We start from the raw sequence: 17559 nt of genomic DNA, 5'->3' as shown, positions 1-17559 counted from the left end.
TAGTTTCTGCCACCGTCCATGCCTGTGGCAGCAGCAGCAGCAGCAGCAACTGTGTCTTTGGTAAGCTATTTATAAGTGGATTTCATATTTTTATGATTGGCAGTTATCAGTGCGCTGGAAGGAGGCAGCAAATTGGTAACGATTCGCTTTTTTTTCTCGATCTGTTCCCAAAGAAACTCTAAGGCATTTTATTAACCCTTGAGGCAATTACTTTATCTAAAAACGCTCAGAAATTGGTCAAGTCTAACCCAATTTTGCTTAGTTTAATTTAGGATGAAATTAAAGCGAAAATATAAGAAAATAAATTGAAAATATTAGTCCTACTTCTAATTCTACTTCTGACTTAAATCTATCTATATCTATAATTGAATCGGTATCTGTATTTGTATCTATTGCTGTAGATATATTTATATGTATATATATCCCTATCTACTTATACTCTGTATCTGTATTTTTCTGTACAATTATTATTTATCATGTATCTATATATATCTAAAAGAGTTTGTCCTGACTGACTGACCAGATATATGCCTGCATCTACAGTATATGTATCATCTATGTATTTATATCTAGGACACACAAGTTTGAATTAACATTTTAAGCAAAACGCTAAATATTTATTTAGTACAACATGAGTATATGATGGTATTTGATAGATTATGTATATTTGTAGCTAATTAGGATCCACCTGTTTGGGTCATCTTCGCCCTGAACATGTCGGCCAACATGACCGCCTTGCTGGCATTGAGTTCTTCGTAATCATAGGGCGCCATATGCTCCTTGCAGCGATCTAGCCATTGCTTGACATATTTGTAGGGTCTTAGCTCAAATTCAAAGGCCTCCAGCTGGGAGACAGTAACGAGCAGTGTTAGGTCTGCAATTGTAAAATGTTCTGCGGCTGCATATTCCCGGCCCTCCAGTATTGCATTTAGCCAGCCGACGGCTTCGGTTAGTCTGGCGCGTTTGACCTCGTCCAGTGGGGCGCCAATGAACATTGTGGGAAACTGCAGGAGCAGGCAGATATGAGAAAATTACTAGGTCCACCGTTAGTTACTCACATAGAAGTCGGTGAGACGTTGATAGAGCGTGCCCAGATCAAAGTGTAGACGCTGATCCACCAGCGCTCGCACGCGTATATCCGTGGGATAGAGCTCGTCTGATTTGGCATAGGCGGCCACCAAATATGAGAGTATGGCGCGACTGCAAGGATACATGTAAGGATGGATTGGATTGCATCAATTGTGCAAAAGCAGCGCTCACCTTTCCCACAGCACCAGGCCCTGATCGTTCATTGTGGGCACGCAGTGCTGTGGATTCATGGCCACAAAGTCGGGCTTCAGCTGCTCCCCCTCCATTATGTTGACGATCTTCAGCTCAAAGTCCAGACCGAGCATTTTGGCCAACAGCAGAATACTGCGACATGGCGGACTCGGAGGCAGATAGTACAACACTGGCGTGGACATTTTGCCACCTCTGATAAGTAAGCAGTAGACAAATTCTGTTACAATTTGTTCGGTTCGGTTCATCAGTTACAACTAAAAAGCTATTCGAAAATTGGCCAGCAACACGTTGGCCACAAACCGTGCATACAGCAGAAAATCAATGCATCGATTTCAAATGTTTTATGAATGTAAATTGCTTCGAATTTTATACTAGCCTACGACAAGGTTACTTCTGAAGGTCAATCTCGAATTCGATGTTAATTTATGCAAAAACAGTTAAAGGCGATTGTTTAAGTTATGGGATACTAAGTTTTTTGTATAACTAGTTGAAAGAATATGAAAACAATCGCCTAGAATTTATTAATTAATCATTTACAAAAGTTTCCCAAGCCCAAGCCAGGCGTAATGCTTTACATCTGGTTCTAGCTGTCTTTGTTTTAATATAGTGATAAAAAATGCTAAAGTTAACCTAATCATATAATTAATAAACTTTTTAACAATATTCAACCAGCTGTAATCTGCCAGTCTTTAATTTAGCTCCCTTTCTCATTTATTTTAAGAAATGTTTGGTTTTATTTTTGACACTTGATCCATAAGGAAGGAAAAGACGATTAAGAGAGGCCTTCAAACATAAATACTAGGTATGTGACCGTCTGGCCATTGGCAGTTGGCCAATGAATGATTATCACGGACATATTAATTGCAGCCTTTTCGCCTCAATTAATTATCCATTATTGATATGGGAAAGCTGATGACCCACCTGCTGCATACTCACACAATCTTGTGCACCAGCTTGTGGTGCACTACGGCCACGGAGTCGATGTCTATGCAGTTCCCCAGTGTGCTTACGAGTGTCGAGCTCTACTGTCGCCTCGACGGAGCTGCTCCGGTCCTGGTCCACAATCTCGGCTGTGATGATGATGGTGATATAATCTCGCTGTGTGTTAACTTGTCGACGTGACTCCCTGTCGCCGCCTGCCTGTTTGAATTTTCAGAATTTTCATGTCATCGGTGGCTGCTTGCTGCTTTGTTTCATGCTTGTTTTGTTTTGCTATTTTCGTTTAGTTTTCATAGCGAGCGTTACCTGGACGACAACAGCGTCGCCTCGGCTAATGTGTGCTCACCTGAGTGGGTGTTTGGGGAGTGGGGCGGTTGAGCGGGCGCCGAGCTCTAGGATAGTAGCTTGATTGGGGGCGTCCGCCGAAACTCGGTCAGGATGTCGTGCTCGTGTTTTTTTATTTTTGCGTTCTAAATTAAGCCACTACATAATTTGTTGTAGCTACGTGTTTTATCTGGTATTGATTGCTGTAAGTCTTTCCAACTGAGTGCCGCTCAAAACTTGGTCGGGGTGGGCAGGCGAAACCCAGGCCCGAAACTGAAAGTGGGTATGCAGTAGCGTAAGTTTTAGCGCTTTCGTGGCCACTTAGAAACTAACTCGAGCTGTCGCCTTTTATTAGGCAAGGCGAAATGAAGAACCAACTGAAGACAAGCAGCCAAACAGGCACTAGGCACTCTATTTCGACTGCGACTGTAAAGCAAAAATTACCCAGGACTCTTGCTTAGCTACCTGTGCAGTTTTTGATGCAGGTAAGCCACTGACAATCCCTGTTTTGGAAAACTATCGAAAAATCCAAATACATTAGCCGTAAAATTCTTGGAAATTTCTACAATAATTGCAAAAGGGACAACGCCTTGGACAAGGATAACACAGGCCATTAAAATAGTCAAGGTATTCCTTGCCAGATCATGCCTATAAAGAGCATTGCCGCGCAAGTACCTTGAACAGTTGTCCGTGCAAGCGAAGTGAAACAAGTGCCTCAAGATGAGCTATAGAAATCAATTCAACATGTCGCTGCGCCTGATGCTGCTCCTCGTGATGTTGTTTGAGGTGCGCACGTTGCCGGCGCTGGACACTGCGCCCATTGCAACAGCCGCCAATACCATAGAGGAGTCTGATAAGCAGCCAGATGCGAACATAGAAACGAATGCATTAAGTGATGCCGGTTTGGTCAATGCCAATGGCACGAGCTTAGCGGCTACGAGCGCCACTGAAGCACAGGATCCAACAGTGGTGAGTAAAAGTAAGCAGCCCGAATAGACAAAGAGCTCACACAATACTATTACAGTCGGGTGACAATGTGGCCAGCGCCAGCAGCAATGAGCCGGTGTCCATCTATGCCAGCGGACTCATCACGCCCGAGGCCTTTCAGCAGTATCTGAACCAGTATGGTGGTGCAGCGGGCTTGGCACCGCTCGCGGCCTACCCAGCGCCGATGACAGGCGCTCCAGGTATCTATCCCTATCCGGGACCCATTATGGTGCAGACCGGCTACGAGGGCTTCTTGGTGCCCACAAATCAAGTTGGCTCCGATAGTGTTTCAGATGTGACCACAACGGTTGCAGCTGGGCCTTCGTCCCCCGCCTTGAACCCGTTGATGGCCTTTGCGTCCCGATTATTGCCCACCATACTGATGTCTACGCTGTTTCGCATTGCGGCCGTGGTGATCTCCGCCGTGGGTGTGATTCTCTTTGGAGGCGCCATTACCAACGCCCTCTGCCGGCTAACGCCCATCTGTGAGATTCCCAACAAGGCTGTGAACTATCTACGCTCTGGTGGAGCACAGGATGTGGGTCGCATGCTGGTCGAGGAAATGACGCCCGAACGCGTGCGACGAACCACGGAATTTGTGCGCAATGCCATTCACAAGTATCGCCAGCTGCAGAAGCTAATCGAACCGGAGCCGTACACGCAGTAGAAGTGGAAGCTTTATTGTCGTTAACTGGAGAACGTGATGAAATTTGATGTAAATTGTAGTAATTGCTTGCATACCAAGGAGAATTGAAATACATATATATTTTTAATTTTAGTCGAAATTGTTTCAATATTTTATATTTATATTTATATTATTGGTCCTCACTGGGTCACATAAACGACAACTACGAAGATCAAATTTGACCTAACGCTTCCATTTGGGTGGAAAATAAGCACTAAGACTTAAAAAAAAACACTTAAAGCTTGTACGAAAAACGTCAAAAACAACTGAGCCAAATATGTAGGTGTCTGACAAGCGAAAAGTCGTGTTCAACTTCACCAGAAATTTTTAACTTTTATATGTGTGTTTATCCTTCATAGAGAAAAAAGCAAAGCGGGTTATTTAGAAACAATAACAATATGGAACATTGTTGGGAGCTAGCAATAATAATTAAGATTCTTTTGTTTTAATTGATTTGTCAACTACATTGATGTCATGTTTTTTGCTCACAGTCAGTCGTTCGAGTAGTTTAGTTGGATAAACATTGGCAAAATGGGAACAAAGTTTAAGATTCGAGGTCCCGAGAAGACGAAAGAATATAGAAAGAAAGAGAGAAACAAGACTAATGTTGGCAATTAATTCCAATTATAAAGGGTTGGTAATTAATAGATTGCATATAGAAAGGAAGTCTAGTCTAATGTTTTGCCATAAAAGTTGATCTGCAATGTCTGTAGTTGGCGCAAATCACACAAATAATTTCGCGACGTCTGGTAATCTATTCTCTATATGTAATATATAAAATTGCCATTGTTTAATTATTTCAATGTCAAAATAAAAAATATTGATTGGTCTGCAAGGGGAACACGCGAATGCAGAAATGCGTGGTACAAATTTTAACGCCCTAACAAAAACTCACCCGGAAATAATTGCGTCAATTACGACTCAATCGTCGCTACAAATTTATTTATTTCTTGATAAATTATATCTAGCTGCATTCAACTTTTATATACCCTAGATTTATTAAAAATGGTGGTATAAAGTTTATAATGCTTTTGCCCGAATTATTGAAACAAGCAGAAGGAAGCATTTCCAACCCCATAAAAATATATATATTTTAACTCAGCATCAATAGCCGAAGCGTTTGTCCGTACGTATAAACTGTTGAAGTACGAGTTGCAAAGAGATCGATAAAAATCGATATCGAAGTCCTGCATCTTGAGCATATCTCGGAGCTTATAAGAGCTAGAGACGCCAAATTTGGCATGTAGACTTCTCGTATAGTACACACAGATCTAAAATATTTTTCTATTTGGCAAACTCCTCCGTTCCCCCGAAATTGAAAACAAAAAACGCATTCGTTCCCAAAAACATGTAGAGATCTTACAATAAGCACCGAAGCAAACGCTTTTCCAATATTATGGGGCTAAGGGGAGCGCAGCACAGCCTTAGTGTAAGCTTCATCATTTATATACATCATTAAATAAAATTAACAATATTTTATTTCATTTTTCTTAATATATATACATACAACAAATGATGTCCAACAAATAGCATCAAGTTCTTATGCCTTTATTTCCTTCATCTTAGCATCAAAAAAGTCCCTCATCTGCAGCAAGCCCTCCCAGTTTTCGTTCCATCCGGGTGTTACGTTTTGGGCATTTTCGTACCACTTGGCAACATTGGGATAGTTCTTAAGGTCAAAGATCATTGTTACAAATGACGAAACGTTGGCCAGGATGGCAATATCCGCGATTGACAAATTGTTCCCAGCTACATACAGCTGACCTTCCAGGAAGGTGTTTAGGAAACCAAAGGCAGTCTCAATCTTTTTAAAGTCTTCTGGATCTCCTAGCTTCTTTAGTCGAAATATTGGCGAGTAATAATCGTAGAATGACTTGAACAGAACACCCATATCAAAGTAAAGTCGCTGATTAACTAGAGCCTGTTGCTTTGGATCCTTGGGATAGAGCGAATCGTCCTTGCCGTACTTCTCAGCCAGGTAAACAAGAATGGCGCGTGACTCCCACAACGCGAAGCCATTGTCCACGATCGTTGGAATCGTGCGCTGTGGATTAAGTTTAGCAAACTCTGGTTTCATTTGCTCACCCTCCATGACATTAAGTAATTTCTTGTTGAGCTCCACTCCCAAAGCCTTTGCCGTCATTATAACTGAACGGCAGGGGGCTGAACCGGGCATATAGTAGAAGTCCATGTCGAAATTGCGTGTTCTGCTCTTGAATAATGAGCGCTAACTGAATTTGAGTGTGTGGCTGCTACTCTCTTTATAGCAAAAGCACACAATTAATTATCTAATATTTCGTGCGGGAATATAAGTTTCATGCATATGTGTGCAACAGGCAGAAATCGAATCGATATAACCATTTCCGTCCGTATGTACGAATATGTCAATCTCAGCATTTATTAGGACTACGAACGAGTTTCTTTCAAATCATCGATAACTATCCCCATTTCCATAAAATCGATAAGGATCCATATCCAAATCCTGTTTTTGGAGCATATCTCGGAGCTTCTGACCGCTAGGGGCACTAAATTTGGTAGGTAGATGCTCGTATAGTATACACAGAAAGGGAATATTTCTCTTTTAGAAACCCACGTTTCCCACATAATTAAATGTTTCCCATTCATAGAGGTTTAGGCTTGGGCTTAGACATTTACACAGATTTAGATGTCGTACTTATGCCCTTAAATACCATAAAGATCGGACCATAAACACCGAGGCAAATCACGAAAGCATTTCCCATGTTGTGGGGCTATTGATTCTTTGTACGGATGTGTAAAAGGAAGCTAGAATGTTTGTGATGGCTGCTCGGCGCTCAGGGAATTCCCGACTAGAGCACACTTACTTGTTATCAAATAGAGATAGTCACTGTTACTTTCAGTCTTATATATGTGTGTATATCAAATCAAGTAGGAGTAACACACGTAGCATTATTTTATTGCAATCTATAAGTAGGAGAGAGCGAGACTGAGAAAGAGAGAGAGGAAGAGCAAGATAGAGAGAGAGAGATAAAGAGAGAGAGAGAGAAAGAGAGAGAGAGAGAGAGAAAATAGGGTAGATACCCTTCTTGATATGTAGTCATAAAAATGTATGTGTTTCACTTTCTTTAACTTATATATACACAAGTTTTATTTAAATAAATATAAATATAATGATAAATGTAAATAATATACATTTTTGAAGATTTAAGAGAAAATAAATTAAGCTTTTTGTTGCTTCATTTTAGCCTCGAACCATTCCTTCATCTGCATCAAGCCCTCCCAGTTTTCGTTCCATCCGGGCGTTACCTTCTGGGCATTTTCGTACCACTTGGCAACATTGGGATAGTTCTTAAGTTCAAAGTTCATTGCTACAAATGTCGAAACGGATGCTAGGATAGCGATGTCAGCGATTGTCAGGTTGCTGCCAGCCACATATTGCTGGCCTTCCAGGAAGGTGTCAAGCAAACTGAAGGCAGCCTCAACCTTTTTGTAGTCTTCTGGAGATCCGGGCTTGTTTAGCCGAAAGAGTGGCGAGTAATAATCAGAGAATGCCTTGAACAGCACTCCAATATCAAAGTATAGCCGTTGATTTACTATAGCCTGCTGCTTTGGATTCTTGGGATAGAGCGAGTCGTCCTTGCCGTACTTCTCAACCAGGTAGACAAGTATGGCGCGTGACTCCCACAACGCGAAGCCGTTATCCACGAGCGTTGGAATCGTGTGCTGTGGGTTGATCTTCAAAAACTCCGGTTTCAGCTGCTCACCCGCCATGACATTAAGTAATTTCTTGTTGAGCTCCACTCCCAAAGCCTTTGCCGTCATTATAACTGAACGGCAGGGGGCTGAACCGGGCATATAGTAAAAATCCATGTTGAAATTGCTTGCTCTGCTCTTGAATAATAAGTGCTGACTGACTTTGAATGTGTGGTCGCAACTCTTTTTATAGCAAAAGCCACAAACTATTATCTATCATTTCATGATTTTTATCAAATAATGTTTGTCACTGTTACTTTCAGTTCTATATGTTTATGCATAAAATCAAGTGGGAGTCATCGGTGCTATCTGTGTACTTAGAATTGATAATACGATTATATTGGCCAGCTCTTAGCTTTAGCATATACTTGATATGCATCAGCGAATTTGATTAAAAATGTCGCTCGGAAAGTACCACTTTTAAATTTTATAATCGTACATTTGTCATCAAGAGACTTAGAGATAGAGTTAGATGTAGAGATAGTGAGAGGGAGCTCAAAATAGAGAGAGAAAAAGAGAAACAGTCAAAATCTCACTTGAATTGATGAGAATCACATAGTAAGGCATACTGCATTAAAATTTGCATACAAACATGCATACAAGCATGCATACAAGCATGCATACATATATATGCAGACATGCACACAAACTTCTTTGTATGCATGCATATACATATATGCAAAAGTGTATACATACATGCTTGTATATGTGTATTTGAATGTGCATATGTACATATGAAAGTATGTACATATATATGTACGTATGTGTGCATGCATGTAGGTATCCGGACATGTATTCATACATGTACGCATGTACAAACAGGCATACATATAGATACAAACTTTAAACTTCGGCCAAAAAATCTTTGAATCGTATTTCCACCAAGGAGAGATAAATTTTCCAACAAGTGTGAAACACCCCCCAAGTAAATTTGAACAGAGATTTTTGAAAGTGAGTCGATCGGATGGTAGGCAAAAAGTTGCATACAAAAGCTATTCGCGTATTTTCCACACATGCGGGTGAAATTTCCCGAAACTCCGTCTTAACGTGAACCTTCATCACATAAGGTAACTACAATGAAAATTGCAGCTTCCTAGCTCTTACGGTATGGTCTGTGCGTTGATGACCAATCAGTCAGTCAGTCAGCACAAGCAGTTTTATATATAGAAATACAAAGGGGGGTACCAAGAATTATACGAATCAGGTTTGAAAATTGTAAGATAATTAATTTACCCGCTAACTCACATTCTCAAGTTTGGACTTGAATAGAAGTTTAGAAGTTATAGAGGATATTGCAAATATACCGGCACATGCTGTAACCAAATATGAAATAACAGATTTCAATATTCTTTTATTATAGGAAATTCTGGAAGTACCGCCCCATATACACCTTAACTAAAATAAAATACACGAATGAAGAGAAGTTAATGGGTAATTTTTCTCTCTGGAGGAAATAAATAAGCACCGCATAAAAAGCCGATATTGCACTTCAGAGCTTATCGCTCTTTCAGACCCCCTTTAAAATCGCTCGACCGTATATGTACATTTTAATAGCTGTTTGGCAATCATATAAATAAAAATGTACATATTTAGTTCAACTAGTTGTGTTATTTTTTATTTAAGAACACGTTTTTAATTATATTGTGATGTGTCATGGATTAAACTAAAGTAAATGTACGTATATTATAGTAGACATAAATATTTGTAAATTAAAGATGGTCACAATTTATTTCATGCCCTTTGATGCCATGCGCTCTTTCAGTATCTCCAAGCCGATTAGATTCTCATCCCAGCCAGGAGTCACTTTCTGTACATGCTCGTACCACTTGGCCACATTTGGATAGCTGCTCAGCGAGAAGCCAACCGTAACAACAGTCGAAACTGAGGCCAAAATGGAAATGTCGGCAATTGTCAGCCTTTTTCCGGCTACATATTGCTGACCTTCGAGGAAGGTGTTCAGGAGAGCAAAGGCAGACTCCACCTTTTTGAAATTCTCAGGGTCAGCTGGCTTGTTAAAGCGAAATTGGGGATAGTAATAATCGGCGAAGGCCTGGTACAGAACGCCCATGTCAAAGTATAGCCGCTGATTGACTAAAGCTCGCTGCTGGGGATCCTTGGGATAGAGCGAGTCGTCCTTGCCATATTTCTCAACCAGATACGCGAGAATGGCACGCGACTCCCAGATGGAGAAGCCATTGTCCACCAGCGTTGGAATCGTATGTTGCGGATTAAGCTTTAAGAACTCCGGCTTCAGTTGCTCCTGCTCGCCGGTGTTCAGCAACTTCTTGTTAAGTTTGACGCCCACTGCGGCAGCAGTCATTAGAACGGAACGGCAGGGCGCCGAGCCAGGTGAGTAATAAAAGTCCATTTTCACAATTTGGTGGGTCGTGTCTAGCGCTGTCAGAGTGTGAGCGACTACTGAATTCTGTTGGACGGGGCTAGGTATAATATAGTAAAAGCTTTTTTAGAGATAAAGCATGACGTGAGTGTCTCATTATCGCGCTCCATGTGGTCATTATCTTTGGGCTTTTGAAAATTGCTTGTCATTGGGTTTATACTATGTAAACATTCGTTGGGTATTAAAAGGCAATTCGAGCGATTTTATCGATCGTGGACACTCAAATTTCAAATTATTTCTAATTTTCATAGCTAAAATCAAGTTTGAAAATTGTTAGAAACTTTTCGTATTGACTCCTTACTTTATTTAGTTCATGACTATATAATATTTATACAAATACTTAATATGTGTTTCAATTGGTTGCATTTTCCTTTCGCTTGTCGTCAAGCCACTCTTTCATTACGTTTAAGCCTTCGTCCCAGCCGGGTGTTACCTTCTTAACTGCCTCGTACCATCTGGCCACATTGGCATATTTGCTGATATCAAAGTCTGCCACAACAAACGTGGACACGGTGGCCAGAATGGAAAAATCCGCGACAGTTAATTTATGGCCGGCAACAAATTGATGACCTTCTAGAAAGCAGTTGAGATAGTTAAATGATGTTTTCACCTTCTCAAACTGTGCAGGGTCTGCTGGCTTGTGCTGCAGAAACTGTGCGTAATAATAGTCGGCGAAACTTTGGCTCAGGCTGCCCATGTCGAAATATAAGCGCTGATTAACCAGCGCCTGTTCCTGCGGATCCTTGGGGTACAGCGAGTCATCCTTACCGTACTGCTCCACGAGGTAAACAAGAATGGCGCGCGACTCCCACACCGAGAAGCCATTGTCCACGAGCGTCGGGATCGTGTGCTGCGGGTTGATCTTCACAAACTCCGGTGATAGTTGCTCACCTGCCAAGGTGTTTAAAAGCTTCTTATTAAGTTCAACTTCCAGCGCCTTTGCCACCATAAGAACGGCACGACATGGCGCTGAGGCTGGCAAATAATAAAAGTCCATCTTGCCGGTGGGTATTCGGTCGTCTGTTTGCTGGGTAGGTGAAACGAACCGGCACTGAATTATTTCTGCTTGTACATAGATCAACGAACAGGTGTGTTACACACACATGTATGTGTATGTGTACTTGTATGTATATGTATTTGATAATATGATTCCTTAGTTATCGCCACTTATCATTATACAAATATAGGTGTAACTAACACAGCAGTATATATTTATATATATGTATCTGCATATATATACATCATGAGAATACAAGTTACAAACTACCTGTAGATATCCAAATTCTAAAGACTTTACAAAATAACCTTTCTCACGTCCCAGCTACCCAACTGTACATCTACAACAATTTAAGTACATAATATATATATACATATCAAACTATATGCATACATATATAAATTTATCTAAGTATTCAAATGAGGCAAGTAAGAATGCTCTAGAGTAGCTTGCTCAACTAAAACACACCCTGTAAGTTAATCTCAAGGTTTCTGCTTTTCTCTTTATATACATTCTCCTTATATACACTTATATACATTGAAATTGTCAGAATAGAGCTTAATTGAATATACCCTATTCGTTTTATAAACTTTTTTAACGTGTGAGCGGAGTATACATGTATTTCTCGAACTTTTCTTTTATTGTGAAATTGTTAAGAAATTGTCAGTGCTTAAATTTCTATCACCATGAGTATGTTTGCCTCCTCTGCCAATTTCATATCTACAGGGTGTGAATACCAATTCAAACTGTTTTACGCTGACTCTTTTGAAAAATCTCTTTATTTCTAGCTTCTCTTCGGTTGTCAATGCTCTTTGTTCACATAGGGATCTGTTTGCTGGTGGGGCGTATGACGCACACGTCGTCAATGTAGGCAAACTGGTTCTCTGGGCAGCTGAATTGTGTTCATAGCATAGACGCCGCGACCTTTCTCTATATTTTCGACTCCTCGTCATCTCCGAGCGCCCGTAAAACCCAAACCACTTGTTTGGTGGCTTCTTTTGTTTAGGTTTTTCATTGAATCTTTAAATTATGTGCAAATGAGTAAGCTGCCGGTGTCTTCTTCTTCTACATTTGGAGCCTGTGGGGTTTTCTGAATGCTTCGAATATTCTGGTGGAGAAGTGACTAAACTAACGCTCTCAACTGCTAATACTCAGTCGTTCGCTCTTTTATGCTGACGCATCGCCAACTTGTATACCCTTTGCTTATTCAAAATGGATAAAAAAGAGTATGATGGTTTTATGTTCATGACAGAAGGAAGCTTTTCGTACTTTATTTACTATATACATATATTCTCAATTAGAATCTTGCGCTTTGGCTTATGCACACATTTGGCTGTCATTTTTAAATCCTAAATATTTCATAGGGTCGGACTATACATACCAATGTTATTCGCTAAGCACAGGGTATCTCCGAGGTCGGGCAGTCCCAAATAGTGTACTTTTACTTGTTGTTGTTTTTCGCTTGAGGTATTCCTGACGTGTACTCCACAGAGCCGGCAAATGCTCGCGTTGTTTATAATAAATTTTTTGCAATGTCATGCTTATAATAAACTTTACAAATTGTGAAACTGATAAAAACTACAAAATGTTTGGAACAGTCCGTGATGCTCATGGAATATTCGAGTCGTATGTGCAAATGATATGACAAGTCACAAATGAACTTCCGAATTTCATCATTTACATACATATTTACTTTTAATAGAACATTCCACGCTATTGTAGTTCAATGTTTATTTAATTACTGAATAACTAGCCTAAGTATAAAGTATAAGTAAGTATAAAGCTAGCCACCGTCTGATGTTTTATTTATAATAATATATGTACCTAGTTAGTTTTTATATTTAGTGCAAGCAATGTGTTATAGCATAAAGAAATATGTACTCATCCATTGATATTGTTTGTACCTTTTGATATGACATATTTGACCACAAGACTGACTTCTAAAGTGACCTCAAAGGTCATTAAGATAATGATAAGATAATTAAATAGAGTTTATACATGCGAATCTATAATTATGTATGTATGTATGCTTTATAACAACTTTGCGTGACTTTACTTACAATGTTTACTGTGTGAGAGTATCTTTTGTATTCCCTAGTTAATGCACATTTACATAGGTAGTATTGCAATTAGCCCCAGTAATCACCATTAGCAAAGTTAGCTTTGGTCACCATTAATGGAAAGTCAATAAATTTTAGGTAAACATACATACATACAAGCGATGCAGATATTGGTGTACCTATATATTTTAGTTGCCTTTTTTGGAAAAGCTTTTATTCCTAATCGTTTTCATGTTAAAGGCGTGGGCAACTGACCGTCACAGGGTGTTATACTATTTATGCATACATATACATATGTATGTATATACATACATATGCATACATATATGTATATATGTCAGTCCATGTACAATTTGATACGTTCAAGGCTAATGGTAAATGTACTATTATTATAGTTCACAATAATTGTATGCCCACAATTCTTATCGATAAATGCATTGCTACCAAAATATGTTGGTATGCACAACACGCTTATGTGTGTATGTACATACATATGTATATACATTTATGCTGGATATACACATTTGTATCGATGTACTTGTAAATATTTGTGCTGGTTTCGACAAACAAGCTGCTGTGATTATTTTCAAATATAATCTCAAGTGCATTAAGTTCGATTCGACAGCTGGCACAAGTCGCAAAGAATTCACACAAATGCCATAAACAAAAAAGGTTTATAGTGTACGTAATTGAATATAATATTGATTATATTATATGCACACCCATATGTATAGCACATACACAGGCACAGAAACATATACATATGGATGTACATATGTATAATTGGATAGTAGGGAATTTTAGCAAGAGAGACAAACAAATATGCGAATAAATTTGCAAACAAAAAGGCGGCAAAAAGAATGCTTTTGCTGAGAGCACCAAAGAGAGCAGCCAAATGATTCCTCTAAAAATTGAGGCGATCCGCAATGTGGTGCAACAAGTTCATTAGAAAGTTGCCGCTTTCTGTGGCTCCACATACAAGTGAAGGGTATGTGCTGCATATATGTACATATGTATATTCACTATTTGGTTATGAAGTTACAATTTTGACTATTTTCATATGCAAGTACATACACACATACATATGTATGCATGTTTGGATATCTGCTACATATTCAACTCTTTATAAATTTGTTTTATAGCTTTGATACGTACATACATACAAGCAGAGACACACACACACATAAATACAAATACAACAAATACGCGAAAGCAACGGCAAACACGCGAAAACAACTCACGCTCTTTATGGCAGCTTACTTTGTATATACCCTCTACTATATACATAAGCGTGTGTGTATTTATGTACTGTGCTCCCCGCGAACAGCAGATACCTATGTTCATATTTGTTTGCCGGTTTTATAGCGGCCGGTCGCCTGCTGCTCGCTCGCATTTTGTGTTACAGCGGGGGTCTATAAAAGCGGAACGTCTCTTCAGAGTCCCAACAGTGTTGCTTGATACTTGGTACAGTGTGCGCCGCGTGTTTTCTACAATCCCAAAAGTAAGTGTCTACGTGTTAAATATGTATTAATCTGTGTATTTGTGTCTGTGTGTCGTCCAAGAATGTGGAAAAAAAACAAAAAAAAGAATTACCAAAACTCAATTGTTAAGGCAAAAGCCACAAGTTATGTCTATAGGACTACGAATCTCGCGATATTAAATATAATTATGGACCTAAATTCTTTTTTTGTGTTTTCGCTCAATTATGGATCGCAACTAATGGTCGTTTGTCTTGTGTGCCCTTCTAATTATAGTAAAAAATGGTTGACTTCTACTATTTGCCCGGCTCCTCGCCCTGCCGCTCCGTCATCATGTTGGCCAAGGCTGTTGGTGTTGAGTTGAACAAGAAGCTGCTGAACCTGCAGGCCGGCGAGCATCTGAAGCCCGAGTTTTTGAAGATCAATCCCCAGCACACTATTCCCACTCTGGTGGACAATGGCTTTGCACTGTGGGAGTCGCGTGCCATTCTGGTCTACCTGGTGGAGAAGTACGGCAAGACCGACTCCCTGTACCCCAAGTGCCCCAAGAAGCGCGCCGTCATCAATCAGAGGCTGTACTTCGACATGGGCACCCTGTACCAGAGCTTTGCCAACTACTACTATCCCCAGGTGTTCGCCAAGGCGCCTGCCGATCCTGAGGCCTTCAAGAAGATCGAGGCCGCCTTCGAATTCCTAAACACTTTCCTGGAGGGTCAGACCTATGCCGCTGGTGACTCACTCACCGTGGCCGACATTGCCCTGGTGGCCAGCGTGTCCACCTTCGAGGTGGCTGGCTTTGACATCAGCAAGTACGCCAACGTGAACAAGTGGTACGAGAACCTAAAGAAGGTGACTCCCGGCTGGGATGAGAACTGGGCCGGCTGCCAGGAATTCAAGAAATACTTCGAATAAGCTTAATACATATGCGAGTATTATATTTTATGTAATAATTTATTCATACTTATTCACAAAACGATTTGAAATCGTCTAATGTTGTGTGCAAATTTGTATCAAGCGCGAGTTTGATGCGAATGCATTTTTTGCTTATAATAAAAGAGTATTCATTTTTACTGAGTACAATTTAAGAGACAAACAACTTTTTGTATATATACTGGGAAAACTTTTTTAACGGACATTCTTATTGGCTCTTATCTCAAACCATATTTTCGTAATACATACATATGTACAATTTATGAGTTAGGGCACTCCCATTAGGCGGACACTCTTGGGCGGACAAAAATTGTCCGACAGTACCTGTCCGCCCACGAGCGGTTTCACTGTACATACATGTATGCATGGTGAGCTTAGTCGATATGGTGTACCCATAATTTATAATAGTACATGGTTGGATGAATAAATTGCCCAGAGAGCTGGCAATTGTATAACGAGCTCTTACATAGAGAGTGTGTATGTGTGTGTGGGTAATAAATATGTGTATGTAAGTTCTCGCTCTCTCTTTGAGTCCGCATTTGTTTTAGCAAAGTGTACTATAACGGTTGCTCTCTTTCTGTTACTCTCTCTATGCATGCCGGGCCCTATCACAATATCTCACATCAGTTTCAAAAAGTGCATGCACTAAACAGGAAGCTCGCAATTGCAATCAAAGAGTAGGTAAAAAAATAAATTTGCGTTTTAATGTGGGCCAGAGAGTAATAGAGAACAGTTTTTTGATGTGTGCCGCACATTTAATATTCTTAAATCACATTTTGTTTTACATTACATTACAAATATTGAAAAGATTCTTATAAAATATAAATTGCGAATTACAAAACGAATTTCAGTTATTCAATTCGTTATAGCCGACTATATAAGGACAACAGCACGTCAAACCGGCATTGCCAAGTTTATCAAACTTAAGATTCAAATCAGAAATTCGAATCATATCGTTCGTAATTTATCAAATGTAACTTAATATATAAAAATCGGATACTTCTTAATTTTAGTTAATATGCTGGACTTTTACTATATGCTCTACTCGGCGCCCTGCCGCTCGATTCTGATGTTGGCGCAGGCTTTGGGTGTGGAGCTGAACAGGAGGCAGGTGGACCTGGATGCGGGTGATCATTTGAAGCCAGAGTTTGTTAAGATTAATCCTCAACACACGATTCCCACGCTGGTTGATGGCGACTTTGCCTTGTGGGAATCACGTGCCATCTTGCTGTATCTGGTGGAAAAGTACGGCAAGGATGATGCACTGTATCCAAAGGATCCTAAGCAGAGAGCCTTGATCAATCATCGCTTGTTCTTCGATTTGGGCACATTGTATCAGAGCTATGTCTATTATTACTATCCGCAACTGTTTGAGGATGTTAAGAAGCCGGCTGATCCCGAGAACCTCAAGAGGATCGATGCTGCGTTCGCTGCCTTCAACACTCTGCTCGAGGGCCAGAAGTATGCGGCTGCTGATAGGCTTACTGTGGCTGATTTTGCGCTCTTGGCCACCGTTTCCACTTTCGATGTGACCGGATACGACTTTGGCATGTACACCAATGTGACCAATTGGTATGAGAACGCCAAGAAAGAGGTGCCCGGCTGGGAGGAAAACTGGGAGGGCTGCTTGTACTACAAGAAATTGTATTTATCGCAGCTATAGGGATTAATCATTGATATTATATATGATATTCAAGGCATATTATTAAAACTATTGTTGCCATGTACGCTTTATCTAAAATCGAAAA

General features: G+C 40.1%; 8 protein-coding genes across 14 annotated transcripts; 3 read left to right on the top strand and 5 right to left on the bottom strand.

The window, feature by feature from the left end:
- Positions 1-645: 645 nt before the first annotated feature.
- On the bottom strand, positions 646-2402 carry GstD11 (Glutathione S transferase D11). Of its 2 annotated transcripts, XM_064694659.1 has the most exons (4): positions 2218-2402; positions 1261-1473; positions 1059-1200; positions 646-1004 (listed from the first exon to the last, which is right to left on the bottom strand). In XM_064694659.1, exons 2-4 carry the CDS (start codon positions 1461-1463, stop codon positions 678-680), a joined length of 672 nt encoding a protein of 223 aa, XP_064550729.1. In that variant the 5' UTR covers positions 1464-1473; positions 2218-2402; the 3' UTR covers positions 646-677. The 2 variants fall into 2 exon arrangements, with proteins under 2 accessions (XP_064550729.1, XP_064550728.1); XM_064694658.1 differs by lacking the exon at positions 2218-2402 and having other exon boundaries at positions 1261-1550.
- LOC135436887 (uncharacterized) lies at positions 2296-4271 on the top strand. 4 transcript variants are annotated; one of them, XM_064694655.1, is made up of 5 exons: positions 2296-2381; positions 2508-2839; positions 2900-3029; positions 3086-3513; positions 3569-4271. In XM_064694655.1, exons 4-5 carry the CDS (start codon positions 3265-3267, stop codon positions 4196-4198), a joined length of 879 nt encoding a protein of 292 aa, XP_064550725.1. In that variant the 5' UTR covers positions 2296-2381; positions 2508-2839; positions 2900-3029; positions 3086-3264; the 3' UTR covers positions 4199-4271. The 4 variants fall into 4 exon arrangements, with proteins under 4 accessions (XP_064550725.1, XP_064550727.1, XP_064550724.1 ...); XM_064694657.1 differs by having other exon boundaries at positions 2508-3029; positions 3125-3513; XM_064694654.1 differs by having other exon boundaries at positions 2508-3029.
- Positions 4272-5740: 1469 nt separating this feature from the next.
- LOC135436473 (glutathione S-transferase D2-like) lies at positions 5741-6435 on the bottom strand. The gene has a single exon (XM_064694076.1). It carries the CDS (start codon positions 6405-6407, stop codon positions 5757-5759), a length of 651 nt encoding a protein of 216 aa, XP_064550146.1. The 5' UTR covers positions 6408-6435; the 3' UTR covers positions 5741-5756.
- Positions 6436-7372: 937 nt separating this feature from the next.
- On the bottom strand, positions 7373-8097 carry LOC135436472 (glutathione S-transferase 1-1-like). Its single transcript, XM_064694075.1, has one exon. The coding sequence runs from the start codon at positions 8063-8065 to the stop codon at positions 7415-7417; it is 651 nt and encodes a 216-aa protein (XP_064550145.1). The 5' UTR covers positions 8066-8097; the 3' UTR covers positions 7373-7414.
- Positions 8098-9536: 1439 nt separating this feature from the next.
- LOC135436249 (glutathione S-transferase 1-1-like) lies at positions 9537-10396 on the bottom strand. The gene has a single exon (XM_064693800.1). The coding sequence runs from the start codon at positions 10314-10316 to the stop codon at positions 9675-9677; it is 642 nt and encodes a 213-aa protein (XP_064549870.1). The 5' UTR covers positions 10317-10396; the 3' UTR covers positions 9537-9674.
- A 231-nt stretch (positions 10397-10627) lies between these two features.
- LOC135436248 (glutathione S-transferase 1-1-like) lies at positions 10628-11630 on the bottom strand. The gene is made up of 2 exons (XM_064693799.1): positions 11614-11630; positions 10628-11373 (listed from the first exon to the last, which is right to left on the bottom strand). The coding sequence occupies exon 2, from the start codon at positions 11341-11343 to the stop codon at positions 10699-10701; it is 645 nt and encodes a 214-aa protein (XP_064549869.1). The 5' UTR covers positions 11344-11373; positions 11614-11630; the 3' UTR covers positions 10628-10698.
- A 3123-nt stretch (positions 11631-14753) lies between these two features.
- On the top strand, positions 14754-15977 carry LOC135435866 (glutathione S-transferase 1-1). Its single transcript, XM_064693100.1, has 2 exons — positions 14754-14904; positions 15158-15977. The coding sequence occupies exon 2, from the start codon at positions 15164-15166 to the stop codon at positions 15791-15793; it is 630 nt and encodes a 209-aa protein (XP_064549170.1). The 5' UTR covers positions 14754-14904; positions 15158-15163; the 3' UTR covers positions 15794-15977.
- Positions 15978-16332: 355 nt separating this feature from the next.
- On the top strand, positions 16333-17538 carry LOC135435864 (glutathione S-transferase 1-1-like). 3 transcript variants are annotated; one of them, XM_064693097.1, is made up of 2 exons: positions 16333-16488; positions 16825-17538. In XM_064693097.1, the coding sequence occupies exon 2, from the start codon at positions 16830-16832 to the stop codon at positions 17472-17474; it is 645 nt and encodes a 214-aa protein (XP_064549167.1). In that variant the 5' UTR covers positions 16333-16488; positions 16825-16829; the 3' UTR covers positions 17475-17538. The 3 variants fall into 3 exon arrangements, with proteins under 3 accessions (XP_064549167.1, XP_064549168.1, XP_064549169.1); XM_064693098.1 differs by having other exon boundaries at positions 16358-16492; XM_064693099.1 differs by lacking the exon at positions 16333-16488 and adding an exon at positions 16607-16766.
- Positions 17539-17559: the final 21 nt, after the last annotated feature.

This window comes from Drosophila montana, unplaced genomic scaffold, assembly GCF_035044405.1.
Source record: "Drosophila montana isolate Dmon_TW-CO22-7 unplaced genomic scaffold, ASM3504440v1 contig_3733_1, whole genome shotgun sequence".
Classification (NCBI taxonomy): domain Eukaryota; kingdom Metazoa; phylum Arthropoda; class Insecta; order Diptera; family Drosophilidae; genus Drosophila; species Drosophila montana.
The sequence above is the reverse complement of the archived record's forward strand: the minus strand, read 5'-3'. Positions and strand labels throughout refer to the sequence as shown.

What these genes read in the sequence shown, in the direction of transcription:
- GstD11 (XM_064694658.1), bottom strand. Translation starts at nt 1,526, where the DNA reads ATGAACCGAACCGAACAAATTGTAACAGAATTTGTCTACTGCTTACTT. An exon ending in GGCCTGGTGCTGTGGGAAAG is followed by an intron (nt 1,201 to 1,260) that starts GTGAGCGCTGCT and finishes GTATCCTTGCAG; the next exon opens with TCGCGCCATACTCTCATATT. An exon ending in AACGTCTCACCGACTTCTAT is followed by an intron (nt 1,005 to 1,058) that starts GTGAGTAACTAA and finishes CTGCTCCTGCAG; the next exon opens with TTTCCCACAATGTTCATTGG.
- LOC135436887 (XM_064694655.1), top strand. Translation starts at nt 3,265, where the DNA reads ATGAGCTATAGAAATCAATTCAACATGTCGCTGCGCCTGATGCTGCTC. An exon ending in AAGCACAGGATCCAACAGTG is followed by an intron (nt 3,514 to 3,568) that starts GTGAGTAAAAGT and finishes ATACTATTACAG; the next exon opens with TCGGGTGACAATGTGGCCAG.
- LOC135436473 (XM_064694076.1), bottom strand. Translation starts at nt 6,407, where the DNA reads ATGGACTTCTACTATATGCCCGGTTCAGCCCCCTGCCGTTCAGTTATA.
- LOC135436472 (XM_064694075.1), bottom strand. Translation starts at nt 8,065, where the DNA reads ATGGATTTTTACTATATGCCCGGTTCAGCCCCCTGCCGTTCAGTTATA.
- LOC135436249 (XM_064693800.1), bottom strand. Translation starts at nt 10,316, where the DNA reads ATGGACTTTTATTACTCACCTGGCTCGGCGCCCTGCCGTTCCGTTCTA.
- LOC135436248 (XM_064693799.1), bottom strand. Translation starts at nt 11,343, where the DNA reads ATGGACTTTTATTATTTGCCAGCCTCAGCGCCATGTCGTGCCGTTCTT.
- LOC135435866 (XM_064693100.1), top strand. Translation starts at nt 15,164, where the DNA reads ATGGTTGACTTCTACTATTTGCCCGGCTCCTCGCCCTGCCGCTCCGTC.
- LOC135435864 (XM_064693097.1), top strand. Translation starts at nt 16,830, where the DNA reads ATGCTGGACTTTTACTATATGCTCTACTCGGCGCCCTGCCGCTCGATT.